Below are 27,281 nucleotides of genomic sequence, written 5' to 3'. Positions count from 1 at the left end.
CCTTCCCCCTCCCCGATGATATCCCTCCATGTGATCTCCATTTCTGTGATTCTATTCCTGTTTCAGTTGTTCGCTTAGTTCATTTTAGGTTCAGTTGTTGATAATTGTGAGTTTGTTGTCATTTTTCTGTTCATACTTTTGACCATCTTCTTTTTCTTAGATAAGCACCTTTAACGTTCCATAAAATAGGGGCTTGGAGATGATGAATTCTTTTAACTTGACTTTACCTGGGAAGTACTTTGTCTGCCCTTTCATCCTAAATGATACCTTTGCTGGATAGAGCAATCTTGGATGTAGATTCTTGCCTTTCATGACTTCAAATACTTCTTTGCAGCCCCTTTTTGCCTGCAAGGTTTCCCTTGAGAAATCAGCTGATAGTCTTACAGGAACTCCTTTGTAGGCAACTGTCTCCTTTTCTCTTGCTGCTTTCAAGATGATCTCATCTTTAATCTTAGGTAATGTAATTATGATGTGTCTTGGTGTGTGCTTCCTTGAGTCCAACTTCTTTGGGACTCTGTGAGCTTCCTGGACTTCCTGGAAGTCTATTTCCTTTACCACATTGAGGAAGTTCTCCTTCATTATGTTTTCAAATAAGCTTCCTCTTCTCCTTCTGGCATCCCTATGATTTGGATGTTGGAATATTTAAAGTTGTCCCAGAGGTTCAACTGGGACAACTGGTTGAATGTTCATTTGTCCCAGAGGTTCAACTGGGACAACTGGTTGAATGTTTATTTGTTCTGGTTGAATGTTTATTTTTTCCTNAACTGTCTCCTTTTCTCTTGCTGCTTTCAAGATGATCTCATCTTTAATCTTAGGTAATGTAATTATGATGTGTCTTGGTGTGTGCTTCCTTGAGTCCAACTTCTTTGGGACTCTGTGAGCTTCCTGGACTTCCTGGAAGTCTATTTCCTTTACCACATTGAGGAAGTTCTCCTTCATTATGTTTTCAAATAAGCTTCCTCTTCTCCTTCTGGTATCCCTATGATTTGGATGTTGGAATATTTAAAGTTGTCCCAGAGGTTCATAAGTCTCTCCTCATTTTTTTCTGAATGCTTCTTTCTTCCTTTTGTTCTGGTTGAATGTTTATTTTTTCTTTCTAGTCCAAACTGTTGATTCGAATCCCAGTTTCCTTCCTGTCACTATTGATTCCCTGTACATTTTTATTTCATTTTTCATAGCCTTCAGTTTTTTCTCTATTTTGCAACAATACTCAACCAATTCTGTGAGCATCCTGATTACCAGTGTTTTTAAAATTTATTTAATTATTTTTCAAGTATAGTTTTCTGTCTATTAGTCCCATCCCATCCCACCCCCTATGCTCCTCCCCTCCCTGGCATTTCCACCCTTCTTAATTGTTGTCCATGTATCCTTTATATATGTTCCTCTAAATCCCTCCCCTATTTCCCCTGAAATTCCCTCCCGTCTCCCCTCTGGTCGCTGTCCCCCTGTTCTCTATTTCAGTGTCTTTGGTTATATTTTGCTTGCTTGTTTGTTTTGTTGTTTAGCTTCCTGTTAAAGGTGAGATCATATGGTATTTGTCCTTCAGTATTTTGATCTGTGCATCTGATAGGCTGCCTTTCTCTTCGTCAATTAGTTGTATTTTTTCTGGAGCTTTGATCTGTTTCTTCATTTGGGCCACTTTTTTTTTTTATCCCTGCACACCTGTTATGTAGTAAGGGGAGGAGCCCTAGGTATTTGCCAAGGCAGGGCAATCCACCATCACTTTGTTTTGGGCTATATGTGGGGGAGGGGGTCCAAGAGGAAACAATAGTGCTTGTTCAGCTCTCTGCTGGCTTTCAGTCACTTCCGCCTCTACCCACAAGCAAATTGGGCCCTTCTGGTGCTGATTCCCAGGTGGGTGGGTTTGTGTATGTTCTAGGATTCTGTGGGTATCTCCAACGACCTCTCCTGTGAAACTAGGCGTTTCTCCTGCTGCCACAACCCCCACAGGTTTTTTCAGTCAGAGATTTTGAGGCTTTATTCCTCCCACCCCCATGCTGGAACTCTGGGTTGTATGGTCCAACTTGCTCCCCAGTTGTTCCTCCTGGTTTATCCACATGCAAATACGGGACCACCCACTCTGCCAACCACTGCCATAAGAAACAATCTTTCCAAGATTGTGCATGGCCTCTTTTCTCCCTCTCTGCCCTTCTTTACCCCTCCTCCCTCATTCTCTCCCACTTTTTATCCTTTAGTCTGCAAGAATCTCACTTTAGTCTCTCTGGTATCTAATTCCGTGGTATTCCAGTGACCCTACTTCTATAGCACCTTTGCCCTCTGACCCTTCCCTTGGAGTCTACAGAAATGGCCAGTGGTTTTAACTGGACAAAAACATTAAACCCCGAGAGACTAGAGTCGCTGCTTAGGCTCTTCTGTGAGAGCATTCTTTACACAGGTACAGAATTAGGCTGAAGACCACAAAGTTGGATAGGATATATCATGAGTACTTTGGGTTTCCCAGAATGAGATCATGATTTGGACAGGACAGCCCAGATATTTCTATCTTACCATCCAAACTATGTTTTTTAATAATAATAAAGTTTCAAATTTTGTGTTTTTATGTAAATTATAAATATTAGGGTACTTCTCTAATATCTTCTTTCACATGTACAATCCAATTGGTGGTAGTTTGAAAAAAAAATCTTAGACCAATAACCACACAAACAAGAAACAGAAACTCTAAGAATCAACCATTGAGGTTATAAGAAAATACAGCTTAATTATTATAATACAAATAGTAATGTATTTTTATTACAGTATTTTTTACACTATAGGCCCTCAATAAAGAATTGTTGAAGAGATAACTTGAAAAGCAGAAAACATACCAGAATCATAATGTTGATTATATCCCTCTTTACCAAAGAACTAAATAAATGATTTATAATTAATGCTCCTAGAATGGAAATTATAAGCAAGATTTAGCTATAGTCTTCTAGCAATTTCCTTATTAAGTAATACAGCTTCCGTCCAATCCCTTAATGTTTTCTACCGTTTGAACTATGTATTTTTATCTGCATGTTACAAATGAATGAATTGAGACTGAGCAAGATTAAATAACTGGCCCAAGTTCACACAGTCAGTGAGTTTCCACACTAGTACTTAATTTCAGTCTGTTCCTTTTGAAAGCTCATGTTCATTCTACGTCTCCACCCTGTGATCTAGTAGGAAAGGACCATGACTATGGTCCTTGGGGCAGAATCAGACTAGAGAGTCTATGTCAGAAAGAGAAGAGCCTCTCCTCCTTTAAAATCTCTAACGAAGAACAAAGATTTGCTCTCACTGGACCATCTTTAATAGTGGCTCAAGCCCCTCATGAAAACCCTTGTGAACAATGCTATATTGTTCTAGTAAAAGGATGCTTTCAGCAAGAGAACAAAAGGTATTGCTAGAGGAGGGGGTGGGACTACTAAGTGAGCCACACCCAGAAGTGAGTGGTTTTCTAAGTCTCATAAAACCACCAGTATTCTTAGCATTGAGGTTGAAGTTCCTGAATTTTGCCAACATACTCTTCCAGAGTCTGGTTAAAAAAAAAAAAGGTATGTCATTTCCCCTTATTTTTCCTTTGAAACCAAATTCAACCTACCTCCTCTATATCCCCTGAAGCATGACATTTTTGAGCCACATCATAATCCATTTTTTGTTCCTTTCTGTTACATTTGAATTGTCCCAAAGTTACCAATTTCTCAGTGCCGTTTCAGAGCATCTTTGCCCTGGTTTATTGTTTCTAGTTCTACGTGTGGGTTTTATTCCTGATAAAATCAGGTAAGTTGGCATTTTAGGGCTGTTTTCCACTTAGGTACTTTGGTTTTTTCTCCCTAGATATGAAGTAAGTTTTCAGCAATCCATTTACAATCCTAGGGCCAGTGACTAACTGATGACTAATAGCCCCATGCTGACTGGTGCTGCAGAATAAAACCTCCTTCTAGAACAAAAGAGAAAATGCCTTTGGTCATTTTCATCATCAGAACCCTTTGTCTGCCTCTGACTCTCTGCCCCAGGATTTAAGGATTGTGGATAAGTAGCATGAAGTTCTCAATTAGTGGTGTGTGAGTTATCTCTCATAAGCAAATTAGGGAAATTAGTGAACAGCCACTGAGGAAAATCATTGCAAGGAACAATTAGCTTGGTGTTCTTGCCTGCCTATTCTATTCAAAAGCCAGTAGCTACATTCTTTACAGAATGTCCTGTGTCTGCTGTCAATTCCTGCAATTGAAGCTCTCACGAGTACACTTTGTCCCCTAGCAAGAAGATAATAGCACAAACCAAGAAATAGCCCAATGAAAAGTGACCCCATGCTGTGCTAAACTCACTGAGCCTTATCTGATTAGACGTTGCTCCACAGTACAGAAGCTTCACTCTACAGACACATGTACTGGGCTGTAGACCTTGATTGTCAATGCCACCAGAGGCTAATGTTGCAGCTCCACCATTGCCTCCTTTACGTAAATTCTCAGGGAGAGTTAACTAGGGAGACAAGACACAAGATACTGAGAAACAGTACGATTTGTTTAGTGTAGAATACCTAATCATGGAATTTGGGCTCACTTAAAAAGCTACGGGAGGGAGGGGTGAGGGTGGAATGGAAGAGTTTGATTTCAAATTGTATTGGATGTTAAGTGTTTTTGTACTTGTTTATTTTAAATGTTTTATCAGCATGTTTACTGTTCAAGTTGATGAAGAAAGAAGGCATATGCAAAACCTGACGATAGAACAGGTGATTGAGGTGAAAAAGCTTTTTGTTGGCGGTGCACCACCTGAGTTTCAACCATCCCCGCTCAGAAATATTCCTCCTTTTGAAGGCTGTGTATGGAACCTTGTTATTAACTCCATGTGAGTGAGTCTCCTTGCTACTTTTTTTTTTCGATGAGAATCTCTGTTGCATCCACACTGCCCAAAGCCATGGGGCAAAGGAAAGAGTGAAGAGCTTCAGATTTTAGAAAAATGCAATGGCGGTCATTAAAAGGGGGCAGGGGGTTGATTTCACTGTAAGGAACTGAGACCACGAAAATTCCGGAAAAAAAAAAGAAATATTTCATTTTAATTATGTTCTATTAGCCCCATGGACTTTGCACGGCCTGTATCCTTCAAAAATGCAGACATTGGTCGGTGTGCCCACCAGAAACCCAGTGAGGATGAAGACGGAGAAGTTCCAGCGGAAATAGTCACCCGGCCGGAGCCGGTTCCCACCCCCGCCCTCCCAGCGCCCACCCCAGGTCTGGCGCATGTAAGTGTTTATAGCCCACTGCTTCCTACTCTCTCGTCGTGTGAAGGAGGGAGGTTACCTGGGGTACTTGTTATTCTCTCTTGCTAGAATTAGAGGATGGGTAACCTGCGTATGAAAATCTGTTCTCCTCACATATTCCCTGGCTTACTTTTATTTGTATATCTGTCCTCTTTTAATTTTTCTATTTATAAAGTGGCACGTGTTTTCAGATGAAAGTGCAGAAACATTTTCAGGATCAAGAATCAAATCTACCTATAATACCACCAAACAGAGGCAACCCTATTTACATTTTACATAGTAGATCTCAGTTTGGTATTCTGCTTTTAAAAACTGGTAACACATAATTAAAACTGTTTCTAAACTTCACGTAAATATAATTGTGTACGTATTTATGTGTGTGTGTGCGTGCATGCAAAGACACAAAATATTTCAGAGCATGGGAGGTAGTATATCCTTACAAGAACAGGGGCTTTCGAGTCAGACTGCCTGAGTTCAAATCCCAGCATTCTAACCTACTATCCACATGAATCGGGGAAATTGACTTAGCCAGTCTACTCCTCGGTTTCCTCATCTGTGCAATGAGGATATTAACAATATATACATCAAAGAGTTATTAGGATTTAAAATGGTAATGTTTTGGCCCTGGCTGGTGTAGCTCAGTGGATTGAGCACAGGCCTGTGAACCAAAAGATAGCGGTTCAATTTCCTGTCAGGGCACATGCCTGGGTTGCAGGCCAGTTCTCAGCACCAGAAGCAACCATACATTGGTATTTCTCCCCTTCTCTCCTTCCCTTCCCTTCTAAAGATAAATAAATAAAATTAATAAAAACAATAATAAAATAAAATGGTAATGTTTCTTAAATGCCTAATATATACTAAGCACTTAATAAATGACACAGTTACTATATAGTAACGATCATAAAGATGGCTTTTAAGTGTTTACTATGTGCCAGGCATGACCTAAATAATTTCCATTCAATAGTATATATAATTTTAATTACAGCTCTGTGAAATATATATAATTCCATGTTTAGTTGTATGAGTAAGAACCACCTAGGCCCTCAGTAATTTGCCCACTGTCACAGCCAGCAAATGGTGGAATAAGAATTTTAATCCAGTGAGCCTGACCCTAGAGTCTCACTCCATATCACCATGACACTCTGTCTTTACAATTCATTTCACTTCCTCTGACTGTGGACCACATAGAGTGTTTTCACTTTTTCACGATTAGAAACTCTATTCTGTTGAACATGGTGCAACACACTCTCTCATTGTTTCTGATTATGTGTTTTTTCAAAAGAGATCCCCAGGCAGTGAATTATGAGGCCGAGTGATGACTATGCCTAAGGCTCCCGAAGCGTAGGTCTGAACTGCCTTTTCTGGAGGCTGTGTCACTTTACACTCTCACCGCTGGCGTATCAAAGAGCATGGAGTGGCCCCCGCCCTTCACAACACACGCATCACATGTATAATGCTTCCTAGTTGCTGGGTTGCGTCATGTTGACTGCAGATTTTGCAAGCTCTTGAATATTTTATTCTCTTCCTTAGCTTCTGTGCTGGAATTGGTAGTCCTGTGCAGCAGTGTGCTCCTTGCCACCAGAAATACTGATTCCGTGAGAAGCCAAAGGATCATCTTTCAGGAAAGCCAGTCATTTACCCCAAGCATCATTTTATCCTCTGGAAAATGTAGATCGTGCACCTACCTTGCCGACCGCATGGGGTTGCTGGAAAAATTACATGAGATATTATACGTGGATGTCCTTTGATAATATATAAGCAAACAAAATTGAATCAGACTCACAAATAGAGAGCAGATTGATGGTCGCTAGAGCAGAGAAGGTTTGGGGGACTGGGTGAAAATGGTGAAGAGATTGGGAAGTACAGATGGGTAGTTACAGAACAACCACAGGGATGGAAAGTACAGCATAGGGAGCACAGTCAATAATATTGTCGTGACTGTGGATGCTGCCAGGTAGGTGCTGGAAGTATCAGGGGAACGAACACTTTGCAATGTGTGATCGTCTAACCCCTATGCTGCACACCTGAAACCAATACAAAATAATGTTGAATGTAAACTGTAATTGAAAAAGAAAATTTTAAAAATGTTAAAGGTTTGACCATTCATCTATAACAAATATTTATTAAGAGCAATTTACTAAGTGCAAAGGTGAGTAACATACCATCTTACTACCCAGAGAGAGGGAAAGAGAGAGACAGAGAGGAGAGACAGAGAGAGGCTAAAAGACAGAAATTTGAAAAAGATATTAACATAAACCACACAGTATGCAAATATGTGTGAAGGTCAGTCAAGGTTAGGGCTAAGTGTGAGCTGCAAACAGAACCAACTAGCTTTCAAGATTGAAAGGGGACACCATTAAAGTCCAAACAAACAAAACAGCTAGCGGTGCCTACAAGTGTGAAATAAGTTTTATCAAATGCAAGTTTTAATATGACACCACACTGTTCTGTCTTAAAATATTTCCATTGAAACAATATAAAATAATAACATACTTATGACATATGTAAATAAGAAAAACATTTTTAAGTCAGAATTTAGATTTAAGAATTTATTTAAGAGTCCTGGCTGGTGTGGCTCAGTGCATAGAGTCCTGGCCTGCAAACCAAAGGGTCACCAGTTCAATTCCCAGTCAGAGCACATGTCTGGGTTGCAGACCTTGTCCCCTGTTGGGGTACACCAGAGGCAACCGCACATTGATATTTCCTTCTCTTTCATTCTTGCTTCCCTCTCTCTAAAGATAAATAAATAAAATCTTATATTTAAAAAAAGAGAATCTATTTAAGATTTAAGACTTACAAGGTAACTCGTGAGGTGGGAACTGCCTGTGTATGAGTCCCCTGCCTGGAGCGCCATTGACGGAGCATCTCCTGGGTGGCTGTTCTTTCACTGCCTTTTTACCATCACACCCCTCCCACCGGCAACTTACAGCAGGAGGACAGTCCCTGTGCTCTCCGGCAGTTTCAGAGCAGATTGAGAGATCCCTACCCTGTGAAATGGATTATGTCAATCCTAGTACTAGTACGCAGCAGAACATCACAGGTCAGAGAGCATTTTAAGCACATTATCTCGTTTGGCAGTGTGGTAGCATCTCTTCTTCATATTGCTCTTGATCTTTAGCCCACTTAGAGATGAATAAAACATTTGCACATATTATATTTGTGGATGTTTCCCATGGAGAATGGCGAGGGGTGGGGGTGAATAAGAGCCTGGGCTTGCAGTGTTACCAAAATTTGTCAAAATGTGACGCATTCTCTGCAAGTATCTGTGGTGTTGATCGTGAGTCTTTGCAACCAGCAGGGCCTGCATGGTTTTGCTTAGGACAAGCTGACTACATTTTTTCACACTTGAATTTTATTAGAATGTTGAACTTAGAACCTCCACATTTTAAATGTGAGCACTAAGAAGAGCAATGTAAGTAGCTATGAAGGGTCCCTGTGCTGTTAAGGGTTCTTGGGAATTGGAGGGGAAAAAGTGAGCAAAGAAGGAAAAAAACAGCAAAAAAAAAAAAAGGCTATTTCTCAGGCAGCTTTAATGCTACCAGTTTTAAAGCTAAGTGTAGTCCAGACCGAAGGATAAATCGATTGGATACTGATATGTGCTTAAAGGGGAAACACATTTTTCCATACTGCAGACAGTCTCTAGTCAGGCATTAGTGTGTAAATCTTACTGCAAGTGCCCAACACATAACAAAAGAGCTCATGGGCAGGGAGTTAACGTATTCAGTTCCTCAGTAAACAGTGTGAGTGGAGATGTTATATCTCAGAACATTTAAGTCACTGCTGCAAAAAGTCTCTTCCACTTAGTTTTCCTCTCTAAAGAAGATCCACCGAGAAACACCCAACTTCTCAGATGTGATTTTCACCCACATTTGTTACAGAGGGTATTGACTCATGAAAAAAGAAAACGGTGCAATTTTTATGATCATCTGTCATTTGGTGCTTTCAAGAACAAAGGTGCCAGTTGTGATAAATGCAATTTAAATCTCTGCTCAGGACCAATCTAAATCCAAGGAAGGCTCACCAGCCAGTCATATGCTATCCTGAAGCCAATAACTCATTTCCAAATGTCAGCCAACAACCAGCAGTTGGAAATGACCACCGCCTTGTGCTGACCTGAAATTAAATGAGCGACAGTGTGAGAGTGAAAACGTTCTCTCTCTGTTGCTAATTGGCTGCACTTCCTCCTTCCTGAACGTGGCTTTGGGAAGCCTTGCTTCCTCAGAACCCTCTCCGACCACACCACTGTTCCCCCCAACAGGGCCACCGCCACATTTGACTGCCCACCCCAGTCCTGTCTGTCCACAACTTGTCCCCTGCCAAGCGGAGACGGACAGGAAGCTAGCAGATCGTGTCCTCCTTTCACACCACATTTTCCTCCTCTGTCCTGTAGTACTTCACACGATCCCCACAAGGTGGCAGGATTGTAACGTGTTGAGATTGATGAGCCTCTACTGAGATGTTTTTTTTGTTTTTTTTTTTTACTATTATTGTTGTTTTAACGCACTTCAGAGATCAGTGTTTTCAAAATAACACAGGTAGAGAGTATCACCTCCCTAAAGATGATGCCTCCTCTCTAGCTCACACTGGCTTGGAGCAGGAAAAACTGATCTGGCAACCACCATTCTTGAAGGGTCCTTCAAATCAGAAGACCCTTCCTCCTACCCTTCTTCCTTAGCTTAGATTTCTACAGGAAACAGGGTTGAAAACATCCTTAATGACAAGATCGTTTTACGGTGGTGGAAACCTCAGGGCACTGTCTGTTCCATCTCACAAGTTCCCCTTTAAAAGTGTTAGAAGGAAAAGACTGTTGAGAGGCAGGGTGAGCAGCTCCACCCTCTGAAGGGCCTGTAGGGGGAGGAGCGGGCGGCAGGCAAACCGCGGGAACACACCGGCCCTGGTTTCAGATTCACCCAAAGGAAAGTGATGCGGTGCCCCGCTGCACCAGCCAAGCCCGTCTGCCCTCACCAAGCGGGAAAAGAGAAGTTGACTCCTGCAAAAAACATTACCGGGTTAGAGGCTGGAGAACTGCCTTCTCATTTAAATCTTAAAGTAGATAAACATGAACCCCTCTTACCTTTACACTGGCCCTTCCCAGCTCTCTCCCAACTGCCAGTTTTATAAAGGGAGGTAATAGACGTTTTATTAAAGCAGTATCCATATATCCATTCATTGCAAATGAATGATACTAAACGTCAATTGGGATTTTCTTAAAATACAATGAATTTAGCATAACATCTTGATGCTCTGAGGTTACCTAGTAGAGTGACCCATTTGTTCTCTCTCTCTGCTGTAACACTGGCCAATCTGAGAACACTGTTTCATTAGCTACTGCTTCTGTCTGCTTCTCAAGAGCTGCCTCATGCAAAAGTGAAGTGGGAGCCCTCCAAGAGGTGCTCTTCTTCCCAGGTTTCAAGTGGGTGTGTCAAGTAATGCTTTCTAAAAAAATTCCTTAAATAAAACCTTTTGGTCCTGGCTGGTGTAGCTCAGTGGATTGAGTGTGGGCTGGGAACCAAAGAGTCACCAGTTCGATTCCCAGTCGGGGCACATGCCTGGTTTGCAGGCCAGATCTCCAGTGGGGGGCACGTGAGAGGCAACCACACAGTGACGATTCTCTACCTCTTTCTCCTTCCCTTCCCTTCTCTCTAAAAATAAATAAATAAAATCTAAAAAAAAAAAACCTTTTGTCTGGTCAAAGGTTTTTCTCAAATAATGTAAGCAGGGCCTTTTAAAAAATTCAGAGAGCGTGATGACATTGACAAAGAACCGCTTTCTGCTCAGCAGGGGACCGGTGCAGGGTGTCCAGGCCACAGTGGCCCAAACTTGGAAAGACAAAAGCTCTCCATGGTGAACTGCTGCTCCCAATATCCAATCTTCACAACTGTCACTTTGATCATTAAAAAAATATATATTACAAATAAAAATTATTTTTATTTACTTGTAATAACTAGATAAACGACCACAGTGGTTACAAAAATATGGAAATGCCAGGTGGGTTTCTTTTAAGCTGCACATTATTGTCCTTAATTCCTCAGTACCCATTGACCTTTTCCATTCTCAATTTTCAGAGCTGAGGGTTTAGAAATGTTTTAGCCAGATTCTTCCCCGAATGAACTCCCCGCAGGTAGGATTCTCTTAGAGATCTCTGAGGAGGACTGCAGGCTGGATGCTTATGTTTGTCACGATGGTCCTCTGCACAGAAAATATCTCAAGAGGGTGAAAAATTATTTCAGCTCTATTAATAGTATTATTGAAGGCTGAAAACATTAAGCTACCAAAGGCTTGCTCTTTGGGCTCCTTCTGCAGGCAGCGAAATAAGAAAGGTGCCGAATGTGGATTCCCAGAGGAGCCACTCAGCTGTGTGAGTAAGTAGCACACTGCTGTTCTGCCCACTGGGTTTTTGCATATCTGTGTAAATTTCAGCAACAGCCTGCCCTTTGTTAACTGACCATCTCCTGGAAAGCCGGAAGGGAAGTACTACTTCCATGAAGACCAATTTATAGCCTTTCAAAACACTTGAAGCCTTTCACCTGCTGTGGCAGAGTGCTCCGTTTGACTAAGCTCAAGAGAAAAGAGAGCCAGGCTTTTCCTCATCGAGTGAAAATTTCCTGTATGCCGATGAGTCATCTCGGAGGCACACTATTTGGAAAGAACATTCTGTATCAAAAGCCTGCCTTGGGCTGTTTGAGAACCTATGCTGAGTCAGCGCTCACACTGGGGCAGTGGCCCATCCAGAGCCATTAAGTGCAGATCTTAAAAACAGATGTGTTGTTTAAAGTGGCCAGGTTACTTATTTTCTCATGTACTGCGTGCTCTAAAAGACTTCCTAGGCAGCTTGTGCATTGAGCTGTTTTGTGAAAATAGAGAACAGAGAAAGGAATCGTGGCGTGGCACGGTAATTGCGGGAGCCTTGATTAGCTATTGAGCTGAGGGTTACGGTAGCCAAATATGGTCCATCGCACCGAGAATGGCGATTACAATTTGCAGAGACCAGAGCAAAAGGAAGGTGCGGAACCCCTTGTTCAAAAACGACTAAGAATTTCAAGTTAGTGACAGCAGAGCCTGAACCCCAGTTACGGCACAGGTGCCGTGCCTCTGAGGCTGGTCCCGCACCAAGCTCTCCCTCATAAGCACCCTAGGAAGTTGATTTTTGAACAGTGGCAGTTGAAATGGTGTATGGTGAGTTACATTTTTTAAAAGTGCTGGGTTGCCTAGCAACGGCTTAAGGACCTGAATGGGCTGACTTGCAAGTGTAGATACACCATCTTGAAAGTCTAAATTCATGGAAACCTTCTAGTAGACCGAGAATTTTCAGGAAAAAGTAATATAGTGGGAGGTAGTTATGGGAAGGGCAAAAGGGAACACATTTTTCTACTCTTACAACCCAGTGCCTCGCTTGTCACTTTTCCTGTTCAATCTTCTAAAAATAAAACACTTCATAATTGAAAGGGGAATTCCACTTTTCTCAGAAATATAAACAACATTTTCCTTTAGAGGATAATGAAAACATGAATAAATCAATGAATTTTTATTTGGCAATTCAAGAGCACAATATAAGAAAACTGATCTCCCATACACGGAACATTTAATACTAAGTACCTGCTATGTAGTAGAATACAGAAAGGGATAAGAGGCTGTTTTTACTCTTAAGGAAGTAAAAAAGATTATGTGGGAACATTAAAACGTAAGAAACAATTAGCAGCATTGCGTGTTTAAAGAACAGAGTCCATAATGTCCCCTCTCTCTCTCCTTGGTGTTTTACAGGGGCCTTGTGCTGCAGAATCAGAACCAGCTCTTTTGATTGGCAGCAAGCAGTTTGGGCTCTCGAAAAACAGTCACATTGCAATTGCATTTGATGACACCAAAGTGAAAAACCGGTATGTACCATTCTGCGATATGAGACAAGAACCAATGCATAGAAGTGCTGATTATTTGCATTTATTCAATCAACTGCATTTATTAATATATGAGGTGAGCATTTTAAAAATTCACTGAGTACAGTAAATAATACAATTTTGGGGCCCTGGCTGGTGTAGCTCAGTGGATTGAGCATGGGCCTGCGAACCATAGGACCGCGGTTCGATTCCCAGTCAGGGCACATGCCTGGGTTGCAGGCTGGTTCCCTGCAGGCCAATTCCCAGCAGGGGATGCATGAAAGGCAACCATACATTGATGTTTCTCTCCCTCTCCTTCCCCTCTAAAGATAAATAAATAAATAAAATTAAAAAAAAAAGAAGTTTAAAAAAAAAAAGAATACAATTTTTGGTTTGAGCCCAGGAAGCTCTGCTTAGGACATCAGCAGACCTGGGAAATCGCCGTCTCGGGAAGGGTTTAACTGTCCTGTATGGAAATTCACCCAGGATTGGATGTCACCCTCTCTTGGAATAAGAATGCTATCATTCTTCTGTTTTACTTTGCACGTTTTTATTTCACAGCCTCACAATTGAATTTGAAGTACGAACCGAAGCTGAATCAGGCTTGCTTTTCTACATGGCTCGGATCAATCATGCCGACTTTGCTACAGTTCAGCTGAGAAACGGATTTCCCTACTTCAGTTACGACTTGGGAAGTGGCGACACCAACACCATGATCCCCACCAAAATCAATGATGGCCAGTGGCACAAGGTAATGGCCCTCAGGAAGCTGGCAGTGTCCTGCCAGGCAGGTACTCGGTGGCAGCCTTTGGGACTCGCCCGGTGCCAGTACTGTTTTGCCGGTGCAGACTCTGACCTGGTGCTCCTGGAATGTGGCCGGGGTTAAAAATAAAGCAAGAGCTGTACACAACTGCCAGCCTTGGAAATGTGATCAGACCTGGGTAGGTTTGTATTTGACCACTTGTCATGGTACCACAGGATGCCATCATTGCTGTACAGCTGTGCTTCCCGAACACCTGTCTGCAAATGTGGGCCAGGCCGTTGGAGGCATTTGCACCACTGGAAGTGGGAAACATGCAAAATGAAGCATAGTAATCACAAAACTCTATGAAACTAATTTAAAAGGATAATACTTATTGAGATAATATTTTTCTACTTTTGAGGTAGCAAAATGGCCTCTTATGGAACTATATTTGACAAACTTAAAAGCTAGCAATACTAAAGTGGGCCTCCAGACTTCCCTCCTATCCCATCCCTTACTGGTCTATAAAAACCAGCAGTCTGGGAATCTCTTGTATCATGTTTAAAGGGCTCTAGAGTACCATATCCACCGACAGTCATTTGGAATGGGTTTTAAAACATTGGCCTTACACCCAGAAGCTGGTACTATTGTGGGCACAGAAGGCTCATTTGCCGGCTTACTCTCCACTTTGGCATGACTACAAGTAGATAATATACTGCCTGATTAAAAGGAAGACTCAGTGTGTTTCTATACCTGGGATAGCCTGTTAAGTAGAGCTTCCCTAGGTACACCAATAAAATGTTTAATTTTTAGAGGACAATGTTATTAGATGTTGTAATTTATATGTTTACATGCTTGGACTTGTTAAGTGCTCATTTAACATTTTATGTGATTAGCATATCATGCGAAAATCCATAGAGCCTAAAATATATGATAAAAATGCAAAGTCAACTAATTTGTTACCTTGGAAATAAAAAATAGAATCACCACTGTTTGTTTGGGAGCTTATGACTTGCAAATATTGATCTTTATAAAGGCTCTCTCATTAAGGTTTGTTCTTATCTTTGCAGGGGTGTCCAACCTTTTGGCATCTCTAGGACACACTGGAAGAAGAGTTGTCTTGGGCCACACATTAAATACATTGGGACATGTAATCACAAAGAACCTTATAATGTTTTAAGTAAATTCACAATTTTATGTTGGGCCACATTCACAGCCATCCTGGGCCATATGCAGCCTACAGGCTGTGGGTTGGACACCCTGGAATAATAAATGTGACAGTTGAGAAAAAGATGTTCTCTGGCCACAATTTGGGATTAAGAAAGTTTCAATTCAACGAAGAGCCGAATTAAGAGGGGATTTCATTTTTGAAAGTTTTTTTAAAGATCACTTCCCAAACCAGAATAAGCATATAGTGATGTCTTAAATTCTTCCCATCCTGATGTGGGTTCATTTTTCAGCCATCACCATGTTCCAGCATTTCACAGGGTTCTACGCTCCTTTAACTAAATTCAGACTCGAGGTTTTTATGCTCAAGCCAGATTCTGCCCCCCTTTCTCACACTATCCCAGAAGATAATTTCACTCTACTGCTGCGATTGCAGCATCGGTCAGCTTCCCATCTCCCTCCTGACCTGGTATTAATCAGCCACTGCAGAAGGAGCAGTGCAGCCTGGGTGGGCTGCCCTCCCCCGGCCCTGCAGGAGGAGGGCCGTGAGGCGGAGGGACATGCCGTACCTGAAATTGTGTGGGGAGACCAGGATTTGCTGGATCAAACTAGTGCATTTTTCAAAACCGACACGAGTTTTGTAGCTCACGTGATCAGCACAGGGCCCTCAAGCTGCCCAATTCCTTACAACCTGCTTATTTGGTAACCTCTAGACGAGTCTTCAATCTAAAACTCACCCAGGAAGATTTGGTACTTTTTCAGAGATGGCAGGAATGGAGGGGGGGGGGGAAAGCAAAACAGAGTTTGAGATCTTCTATAAAATAGGTTTAATTCCACTTATGTTATGGGCTTAGCACATACTAGGCACTCAGTAAGTTATTTTGCTTTTCCTACAGAATATCTGCATAGTTCTTACATCTTATCCTCTGCATATTTGAAATTTAGCTATGGTCGGCAATAATGGCTCCTCTTCTTTCCATAGATTAAGATTACGCGAATTAAGCAAGAAGGAATTCTTTATGTAGATGATGCCTCCAACAGAACCGTCAGCCCCAAGAAAGCTGATATCCTGGATGTCGTGGGAATGCTGTATGTCGGTGGGCTGCCCTTCAACTACACTACCCGAAGAATCGGTCCAGTAAGTGTCCAGTTTGTTTCTGTGGCCTAAGTAATCTGGCTGAGTCACGTATGTACTTGTAATTGTTAGGTCACATTGGCCAATACCCACTTATAATTAGATAGGAACTAATTGGAGGAGTGACAGAAAGTCTTCTAGACACAGTTGACTAGGAGAGGCGGCATCACAGCACTGAGCGTGGATCCTGGAGCCCGACCCCCTCGGCTGGAATATCTGCTAAACTATTAACTAGCTGTGTGCTCTTAAGCAATTTACCTAGTCTTTCCTTGACAAAGTTCCCTCTTTTTAAAAATGCGATAATAGTCATAACAAACAAGCAAGATTTCAGTAAAGATTAAATGAGGTAATATATTTACCATGCCTTGAAGAGTACCAAGCATATGGAAAACACGGGACAAGAAAGATGATATAGTATTGAAAGCATGGTTTCAGAAATAGAGATTCAGCAAATACTGGTAGGCTCAGCATTGAGATTACAGCTATTCAATACTGGATTCGGAATTTAAAGTCTCAGCAATTTTGTACAACAAAGTGATTTTTTGTCAAAATGTGTATCCTGGCTTGCTTTGGAAAGCACTATTTTTTTATTGTTGTTCAATTACAGCTGTCCCCGTTTTCCCCTATGACTCTCCCTCTGCCCTGTCCACCCCCACCTCCTACACTCCGTCCTCCCCCCACGCCACTGTCTTTGTCCATGGGTCCTTTATGCTAGTTCTTTGACAGCCCTTCCTCCTCTTCCCCCGTTTTAAGAAGCACGGGGGATTTATATTTTTAGAGAACACACTACACACAAGTGTGATACCTGTTTATGCTCAGATCAGAGCACATGATGATGTAGAGCGGTTCTGCATCCAAGACGATTGTTCGTCGTAGTTGTAATTCTCGGTCGTTGGCTCCTCTTACGGATGATGATCGCCTTCCTCTCATAGAGTGGGATCCGTCACCCAGGCCTTTCACAACGCCAGCCTCTGCAGTGAGATTTATATTTTATATTTCATCTGGTTTTAGGGATGCAACAGTGATTAAATTGCATCCCTAAAGCCAGATGAAATATAATGGAGCAGAGTACGATGGATTTGCTTCTATAGTCCCTAAACTTTGGATGTGTGGTTGCAGACTTTCAAGTTTTATGTGTACGTACATGCGCTTTCTTAGGAAAAGGTTCGCTGCTTTCATTAACTTTTCATAAGGAAGAAACACTGAACCCAACCTAATTATCTTTTCAAACAGAATTTGAACATAGATTGTGACAAAATGTGTATAGAGTGAGATTAAAAAGCTATTAAAGAAATATAGGCTAATTAAAAGATACGATACCTGTATGGGCCCATAGCCCTGTGCAGTATTTAGAGTATCAGCACTATCGTGTCCAGGCTGGATCCATCCCGTCGAGAAGCACAACACAGGATTTTCTGCGCTCCTGCTCTGAAGCCCGAGGTGTTAGTGCGCATTCAGGCAGTTTGCTTTAAGACAAATGGCTGATAATTATACGCTTAGGGCTCCTCACAAATGACAGCATTCCACATAGAGGCAAAAACCTGACTTTGTTTCTTCCGACCTGAAAGGTGACCTACAGCATTGACGGCTGCGTCAGGAATCTCCAGATGGCAGAGGCCCCTGCTGATCTCGAACAGCCAACCTCCAGTTTCCATGTTGGGACGTGTTTTGCAAATGCTCAGAAAGGAACATATTTTGATGGGACAGGTTTTGCCAAAGCAGGTGAGGTGCTTTCATTTACTTCCTGTGGCATGTTAATGAGGCACAAATACTAACTTCTTACTTGTGCAGAAGTATGAGAGTCCCTGGGGTCCTAAACTAGTATCCCTTACTTAAGCCAGAAATAAAAACATGCAGAAGTAATAAAAAATGCCTCTTAAAGATTAATGTATCTGATTCTGATAAGAACTAATAGAAGAAATAAAGTAAAAGGCTATTTGGAAAGTTTATTTCATCTTCTTCCCTGGAGATCAATAACAGCAAAATAAATGTAATTCTGCAAGAACGTTCATATGTTTCTACCACATAGTTTATCTACTTTTAAGTTTTCCCTGTCTACCTTCATGGAGATGAGATAATGTTTTTTAATTTCTGTCTCCAGTTCCTTGCAAGGCTCTATTTCTTGGTCCTTCCACACACACCCCGCCCCCCCCACACACACACAATGTGCATGTGCCAGTGCCCATTTCTTATTAATGGTGATTGTAACTGACCCCTTTCCCTGGCTTTCCCTTTTCAATGAACATTTCCAGTGTGGGTCAGAATCACTGTAAACAAAGGCACAATTTAGAAAGAAAAGTACAAAATAAATATTATAGAAGCAAAAAATATGACAACATACATTAAGACGAAATAGTCAGTCCAGCAGTTACCCCAGACATACGCATGTGTTCATTAGAGAAGCATTACTCAGCACAAACTAGGTAGAAGTCACTGTGGCCGACAGAAGTTAATAAGATGGTTCTTTCTTCAAGAATATACTATCAATGGGTAAGATTCTGCATGCTTATAAATCACAAAAACAGCAAGCAGAGTGTATAAAAACTATAAAAGACATGTAAGAAGGTTATGCGCATATTTAAAGGAAAGATTAATTTTGGTTGGGAAATCAGGAAGGTTTTACAGAGAAGCAGATATTTGAGTGAGAATCTAGAAGATGATTCTAGATTCATCACTGATGAATACTCGATGTATTCATTCACTGATGTGAATACTCACATGCCAACATTGTCAGAGAAGAGCAGGGCCTTCCAACACAGAGCATGGGTGGAAACTTCTCCTCTGCAGGAGCGGACAACAGAAAAGCACAGGATATGTTAAACATTGAAATATTGGGTGTTAAGATGAAGCCCAAATTCCACGTGCTATGAAAGTCCAAAGCCTTCTGTAAGATTTCGACAAATTCACAGATGGCTAACACTCCCTTGGTCAGATCTGATGGTAAACTTCAGCTTCCAATTCTGCAGTTACTGACTTGCCATCCTGCCCGGCCCTTTGGTTCTGGATCAGACTGGGCCAGAAGATTAGCCTCCTCCCCAGTTTCCAGCAAATCCCATGATCCCTGGCACTCACCATGCGATACAATCTTTAGGAGACCTGGATAGTCAGAGGAGGTTATGTCACTGGGAAATGTCCAACTTCAACTGAACCCTTTGACATTGTTGTTTCTAAAAGCTTTCCAGCCACCCAGTCACGGGGGTTTCGATGGCCCCCTTACTCCCTCTGTCCTCCCCTGAACTGTCTCAGGTTGTTCCTCTCTTCTCCTTAATGCTCTCTTTCAGGAACAGAAACAAAGTCTTTCTGTCTTACAGAACACTCAGCTTTTCCTACCTTTGCTCTTAAAATCCACTCTAACCCATCTTTGCCCATCCAAACCCATCAAGGTTCTCAAGAATAAAAGTCTTTCACATCACAGGTGCCACCCTTCAGTTGTGTTTACACATAGATTTTTTTGATGAATAGACAAATGAATAGAAGACATGGAGAAACCTTCCACGAGTTCTTCCCTAATACTCCATGCAGTTGGTAGGGTCTAGTCTGGTTGTAATGAGTCACTTTGTTTCTAAGAGGCATGCTTTAAATACTTGCTAAAAGATCAAAGAAATCAATGAATCAAATATGGAAAATTATAGAGAAAGGACTTAACTGTATAAAATAGAAAAGTCTATTTTTGTCCCAGAATCCACTTCAGAATTGCACCTGCAATTTCTTTCCTTATTACTGAGCTCTTTCAGGTCATTGTAGCACCATTTGGAGTAGCCCAGTAAAATTTTACTGACTAATCACTTAAATGCCCTACAGCAAGACTCCTAACATAATCATACCTGGATGTGAGATGCTTTGAGTCAGTCTCAGTGTGTGTTCTTTATTCATCCATTCAACAAATACATATTAAACCTCCACTAGGTGCCAGATATTTTGGTGAGCACAAGAAAAAAATGGTGAGCAATATGGACAAAAGTCATTGCCCTCATAAAACTTACATTCTAGGAGGAAAGACAGCCAAGAAAACAAGCAATAACTATAAAGTGTGTTATATACTATAATAGTGGAAGTATAAGTCATATTAGAGTCTGGAATTTACAGTTATTTAATTGGCTAACATCTGAATTGAAATCTAGTAAAACTGTTCCATTATACAAATTTGATTTAACAGTCCCTAAAGTCTAATCTACAATTTTCTGTTACACCTTTATTTTACAGTTGGTGGATTCAAAGTGGGATTGGACCTTCTTGTAGAATTTGAATTCCGTACAACTAGAACCACAGGAGTTCTCCTGGGAATCAGCAGTCAAAAAATGGATGGAATGGGTATTGAAATGATTGATGAAAAAGTAAGCCATCAGCTATCTAAATATTTCTGATTTCTTTATGATATTTTTGTTCAGATGTAAAACTTTATTTTGAATCTTGATTCTTTGTTGGTAGAAAGCTAGATTGTTCTTTTCATTTTTCTGGATTATCTCAATTATGCATGGTTCAACACACCTATTTTGTGGGCCGATGTAAATTTTAAATGGGCTAATACTACCGTGAGCCAAATGGGTTAACTAGTAATGGACTGAATAGGTTTAGATCTCAAGCTCTTATTGTATTACCGAGTTATTCTCTTTGTGAACACAGTTTAGGAAGCTCTTGATTTTAGTGGAGGAAAAGGAAGGGTCCTGGATTGCCTAAAATCAGCCTTTTCCTCTTATCATAACAGGCAGCTAGCTGACCTATTGGTTTCTCAATTTGTATTTTAAAGCATACAGATATCATTTCAAAAAAGAGGAAATTCATAATAAATTTCATTGGTATAAATTAAAATATTTTGTAAATTTGCTTACAATGGATAATCTAATGTAAACACCTCCTTACTTCCTATGAACAGCCACCTGTAATGGAACAGACCTGTTTGCATATATTATATACTATAGGTAAAATGAGGAAGGCAAAGCAAGAAACTTCACAAGTTTTCTTTCTGGCTATTAAATTCAAACCCTACTTCAATTCTGTTCATATTTCCACTCATAGGGTATTGTTGCCCCCCAAGAAGAAGCACTGCATCCCGATTTAAAATACACACTCCTTTTCCTCCCCCTTCCCTCCCCTGTCTTCAAACTATCACCAAAGACAATAAAGCAAAAAGACCCTAGAGCACAGAGGTTGAAAGGGAAATAAATAAGCAATGCTTAAGAGTTTTGCCAGATTTTCAAAACGTACTTTCCTTACATCTTGTTGGAATAAGCTTCATTCCATCACCCGCTCATAATCACAGTTACTATCAACTTGTCAGTGAGTGTATCAAGTTCCGTAACAATGCACGTGGATTTCCCACCACGCTCCTTTTATGTGCAAAATCCTGTTATCACAAGCTCCACCTAATATAGTAAAATCTTAAATCATATTTCCATCACTGTATAGTTGACAAATCTTTCACCTATTTACTTGTACTTTTAATCTTCTTTTTAAAACTCCTATTTCTTTTACCTTGTCAAACGTGTTGCCCAATGGACTGTTTTTAGTATTTCCTTATGTTTCTTTTCTTCATCAGCTTCAGAAGAATTCTGTCATCTCGGATTTCAGGGACTGTTCCATGTTACTGAAAACAGATTTTTCTCATTTAGACAAGAACTACCAATCTAAGTTCTTCATTGTTAAGAATTTAACCAACCTTCTGGCTCAAAGTCTTTGGCTCCTGTTGCAGAAAGCCTGCCCCGCAAAGTAATTTATGTAACTCTCAATCCTGGATATAAAATAGAATCCATAAAGGAAAAAATATGTATGATTAAAACACCAAAGCTTAAATTGAAAAAAAAAAACAATGACCCTTTTAAATGAATTTCTAAGCCAAATTAATGAATCACTCAAAACATCTTTTAAGAAAATTTTGTAAGGTTTACTAAGAACTATCACACCCTAAAAGATCCATGGTAGAATTTTCACTGTTTACACTAGGTCCTTTTTTTATCAGCTAGTCTAAAATTAAATTTCACATTTTCTAAAAGCAGAATTACTACTAGCCTCACACATCTTGCCTACTGCTCCCGACAATGCTTACAAGCAAAGAACATAATTTGTGACTCCAGGTCATTAAATTTTTGTTCCAGTTTTTATCAAGTTTTTTTAATGCCCCAGTTATATTCATTTCAAACTATTCCAACGGATGTTTTTCCTATAGACCTGACAGTTTTTGTCATGCGAACCGTCATGATACCCTTCTAAGGCAACCATCTGACTGTTCAATTTCCTGCTTTCTAGATTATGTTTCATGTGGACAATGGAGCTGGCCGATTCACTGCTGTCTATGATGCTGGGGTCCCAGGGCATCTGTGTGACGGACAATGGCACACAGTCACTGCCAACAAGATCAAACATCGCCTTGAGCTGACAGTGGATGGGAACCGGGTGGAAGCCCAGAGCCCAAACCCAGCGTCCACATCAGCGGATACAAATGACCCTGTGTTTGTCGGAGGTTTCCCAGGTGAGCGCAGTCTAGCTCGGTAACAATTTCTTTGCTGTATTCAGTTCATGATTTTTAAAACATTTATATTTCTACAAATGTATCCAAGAATGCTTAAGTGTACCTGCTTCCTAGCTTTAGAGCCTGTTCCCATAAATAACACCTTACCCGCAATTCCCAGTGCATAAAATGAACACATTACTTTTCATGATGCCCTCAAAGTTTCACTCGTGGGGCAAGAGAGACTATTTGGCTTATAAAAGATATGAGGCATTTAACAGTGATCGGGGCCAGAGTTGGTGTTCTTTCTGATTTTTTAAATATTAATATGCCCAAGGAATCATAAAATGTTATGGAACTTATTTCCTCAAGTTCTGGAAATCATTGGGTTAATTGTAGCTAATTTCCCCCTTAGGTTATTTTAGAATTTATATTTATATTACTAGGAAACCCAAGTAATAAATCTGCATTTGAAATCCCTCTTCAGCACATTAAAAATAGCATGGGAATCACAGAGAGTTACCTCAAGTGCCTATAAACAAGAGGACCCAACTTGAGGAGAAATAAGCCAAGTGCCTCTTAATAAGCACTGTAACAACATAGGCCCTTAGAATGGTCTTTCAGCCTTTTGGCAAGAGAAACTTTTGTTCTCATTTATGGTACACCTCTGCTTAACAAAACAAGCAAAATGTGTATTCAGCAGTGGTTGACTGAGGAAAAGATATAGGAGTAATGAGGACCAGCCCGGAGCTCCTCTTTCCAAAGTTGATTCTCTTTTAACGAGTGGGTTTTAACAAGACCTACTTCAGCTTCAATAAGGATAAACCCCAAGATAGTGTAAAGGGGATAACGTATTTCTTCATTCATCGTCTGTGAAATGACGTCCTACTAACACCTTGTAGACCTGATGAGAGAAGGGAGTCTCGCTTCAAGGGGAGGAGGATTTTGCGTGAGATTTCAAACAATTTAACTCTTGGAATGTATATTTATATTGTAAGAAAGGAATGAAGTCCACTAAAAGCCCATATCTTAATTCAGTATTTGATCAATTGCTTTGTTTTCTTAAATCAAATTTAATAATTTGAAGTCATAACTATGAAAGCGTTACAAATTTTAAAATTGTGAGTCCAAACCAATGACTTGTTTGATGTCTTAAAACGTATGTCTTCAAATTTTATATCACTATAAAAACATGCTCTTACATACAACAGCTTCATTTCAATACCGAGCCCTCCTTGCTTTGTTTTTCAGATGGCCTTAACCAGTTTGGCCTGACAACCAACGTTCGGTTCAGAGGTTGCATCCGGTCCCTGAGGCTGACCAAAGGCACGGGCAAGCCCCTGGAAGTTAATTTCACTAAGGCCCTGGAGCTCAGGGGTGTTCAGCCTGTATCATGCCCAGCTAAATAATAAAAATAAGTTTAACCCTGAGAAGGTTCTTCAAAACAAGTATATCAAGTAAAACAAATATATTTACCTGTGTATGTTATTAAAAGTAATTTGTGCATGTATATTGAATTATTTCTATATTCAGATGGTGCTAATTCAGAACCCAGACTGAATTTTAATTCCAGTTCTTTCTCAAGCCCGTGAATATTAAACCACCTATTTCATTCTAAATAATCGCTTGTGTTGTGTGATTTTAAGGATAAAAGGCAATTGGCCATAAATTGTTGAATTTACAACCCACCCTAGAGTCATCTCAAGAAAAGTTCAGATGTAATTTGGGAAGGCAACGTTTTGTTTTGTTTTGTTTGTTTGTTTTCACCAACTCCCATTAATACTTTCATCATCCTTTTCCACGTATGTCAGCTTTGGCTTTCCATCCAGAGCACCGAAAACAACGGTGGCACGTTTCACTGGGAAGAAATCAGCTGCCCTAGTCCCTGTGTTTGTGAGAGCATTAGCGAGTCATTCCTCTGATCCAGGCTCATTAAAAGAGAGTTTAACTAGTTATATGAGTGAATACATTTCTATGCTGAAGGTAGAAAATATAGATCAGATTCAGGCCAGAGAGCTTAATTACTTGATTTTCTTGTTTGAGAATGATTTATGGGCTTTGGGCAGCTACCAGGACCCAGCTCCAGAATGACAATTAAGGATACATTTTATATAACAGTATTGAGGCTTCGGGCTCTACGTTTTTTTGTGAATTTAACAATGTGCACTAAGAGAAGAGAAATAATACTAAAATTAATGGTTTACTTACCAAAAGTCAATAAACTGATAACTTCGAAGCCATATATTACTGAATCTTTGTAGTTCCACTATGACCTTTAGGGAATTCATCCCCTACAAAATGTTGTGTTTCGTACTCATTTTACCCAACCTTTCAATGATCTTCAAAGGGACCTGTGAGAAGAATGGTCCCAGTCATATTCATTATTTTACCAAGAAAACATTTCATTCACCACCTTCAGTAGAAATAGTTGTAGTCTAGTAATGTAGAACATTTAAAAGAACAACTTCCCTCACAATGGTAATTTTAACCGAAGAAGTATAATTTTCAGGGGGAAGGAAGGTGCTGTTTCTAATCAAGGAAATGGCGAACACACTGTTAGCATTTTAGCATTGGCCAGGTGCGTGATATAATTTGTCCCCACAACTTCATTGTCCCCAATCTAGACCAAGCACTTCTCAACCACAGCTCCCTTTTGGAATCATCTAGGAAGCTGTAAAACAAACAGAAAACAAAAACAAAAAAACCCAAAAGCTGGTGCCCAGTCAGGAATTTGGATTTGGTCTAGGACATAGCCTGGGCATGAAGATATGTTAAAAGGCTTCCTAGGCAATTCTAAAATACCACCAGGGACAAGAACCACTGTTCTAATGAGAACAATTATCTGCTATGCCAACATAGAGTTGTGGTCATTTGAGAATCCCACTGTTAACTTTGTCTTGACCATTTCCATACACATAAATACACACACACACATTACTGAATCCAGTTAATGCCTAACCTTTAAGTAATAAAACTCTTTGAAAACCAATGTGTTTTGAAAGGGAACACGTTACTTTGTACTGGACACTGGCATGACTTTTGGGCTTACTCTGGATAATGAGTGAATATACAGGAATAGAGATGCTAGGTTCCTAAATTAAAAGCTAACGCCTTTCTTTCCTGAATCCTGAACAGAAAGGCAATACGAAAGCCAGAGTACCTGATTGGCATGCCGATCAGAGATAAACCCAGCTGAAGTCAATTTGTAGATAAGTGCCTTAGAATGGTAGAGTTGGATCGGCTCTTTAGATCAATAAATACAGTGATTCTCAGCTCTAGCTAGACATTAAAATTGCCCTGGGCACTTAAAAAAGAAAATAGAATAAAATTTTGCATCTGGATATCACCCCAGACTTTAAGGCATAAGCTCTGCAGAGCGCCTTGCCTCTGGCATTTTCTAAACAACTCGTTTATTGCAATGTTCAATGAAGGCTGAGGACTCCTGGGCTGTTTCTGCCTCCATAATTTAGGGGGTAGAAACTAGAGGGACCTGGGGAGGTTGGATGGTGTGCTCAAAGTCTCATGTTAGTTACATTTCCAAGTAGACTCAAGAAACTTGAACAAACCCCAAGAGAATTCACTGAAGCAGGTGTTGGCTACATTTGTCTTGTACCAATCCATACTCCAAAGAGGAAATTTAACAAAAGAGAAAAGTTTCTCTAGCATAGTTTAAATTAATTTTCTACCTCAAAAATTAGATTAATTGTTTATCCCAAAAGAAGATAACATGTTTCCTTTGCCCAACTTTATCACCTCCATAATTTTTTCATCCTCTGCCACTCACAGCAATCATGAAGAAAGCTAAATACTTTTTTGCTTATTTTCCAAACACCCACTCCTATCAGGTTGTCAGCCTTCTTCTTTAGGAAGGTGCTTTGTACTTCAGAAGAAAAATATTTTTAAGGAGAGTTTTATTGAAGTTACCATGGTGAACACTGACAAAGGAAAATAAGGAACAGAGCAGATTTTAGTCCCCAATCACCAGAATATTGTCAGACACTTAAAGTTCCAATTAGTGATTTTACAAATCATAACTGTTTTCTTCTTCTTTGATTTAGCGTATTGTCCCTAACTACAAAACTCTCCTAGATTTTCTGCTTAACAACGGAGGAAAAGACTACTTAGACAAGTTGAAAATCTCTTGATTTTATGTGAATTATTTCCTGAATTATTTTGTATATAAAACTGATTTCTATGATTAACACGAAAACACACCAGTCAATTTCTGCAAGCAAAGAGTAGTGTTCTTTTCACTACCACCAGCTACGGATATCACTTACAGCTGATGCAGCGTTGATCTCTTTTTCAGTGTCTTTTCATCTCTGTTGAGTCAAGAGAGAGACCCAAAAACAGAAACTGTAGTCATTGGTTTGACTGAGATTAGATACCTCAGACCTAAGGGGCACCTAAAGGGAAGGAAGGGCTGCACAGGTTGGGCCCTTGACATTCAGGGCCCTTGACATTCAGGACAGTGATATTCAGAGACTCACTCTGCCATTTGTGCCAGTTACCAATGTGAGCATGACATTTGTGCCCATTACTGAAGTGTAAGTGTCGGAGCGTGAATGATATCCCTCCAAAATTCATACTGGGAAGTTCTAATCCCCTAGTATTTCAGAATGTGACTGTGTTTGGAGATAGGGACTTTAAAGAGGTAATAAGGGTAAAATAGAGTGATA

General features: G+C 40.4%; 1 protein-coding gene across 3 annotated transcripts in view; it reads left to right on the top strand.

Annotated features, from left to right (window-relative positions):
* LAMA2 (laminin subunit alpha 2) overlaps positions 1-24,216 on the top strand; it is a 531,387-nt gene extending 507,171 nt beyond the window's left edge. For all 3 annotated transcript variants that reach the window (XM_037045779.1, XM_037045780.1, XM_037045778.1), the window contains 9 exons: positions 4,654-4,830; positions 5,056-5,224; positions 13,004-13,116; positions 13,675-13,864; positions 16,005-16,160; positions 17,726-17,879; positions 20,361-20,491; positions 22,401-22,623; positions 23,854-24,216. In XM_037045779.1, coding sequence (XP_036901674.1) covers positions 4,654-4,830; positions 5,056-5,224; positions 13,004-13,116; positions 13,675-13,864; positions 16,005-16,160; positions 17,726-17,879; positions 20,361-20,491; positions 22,401-22,623; positions 23,854-24,011 — 1,471 coding nt within the window. In that variant the 3' untranslated portion in view covers positions 24,012-24,216. The remainder of the gene's footprint in view (positions 1-4,653; positions 4,831-5,055; positions 5,225-13,003; positions 13,117-13,674; positions 13,865-16,004; positions 16,161-17,725; positions 17,880-20,360; positions 20,492-22,400; positions 22,624-23,853) is intronic.
* The last annotated feature ends 3,065 nt before the right edge of the window (positions 24,217-27,281 follow it).

Source organism: Sturnira hondurensis, unplaced genomic scaffold (assembly GCF_014824575.4).
Source record: "Sturnira hondurensis isolate 20B ecotype Veracruz unplaced genomic scaffold, ASM1482457v3 Scaffold0004474, whole genome shotgun sequence".
NCBI classification, from domain to species: Eukaryota; Metazoa; Chordata; class Mammalia; order Chiroptera; family Phyllostomidae; genus Sturnira; species Sturnira hondurensis.
This window is presented reverse-complemented; position numbering and strand designations above follow the sequence as displayed.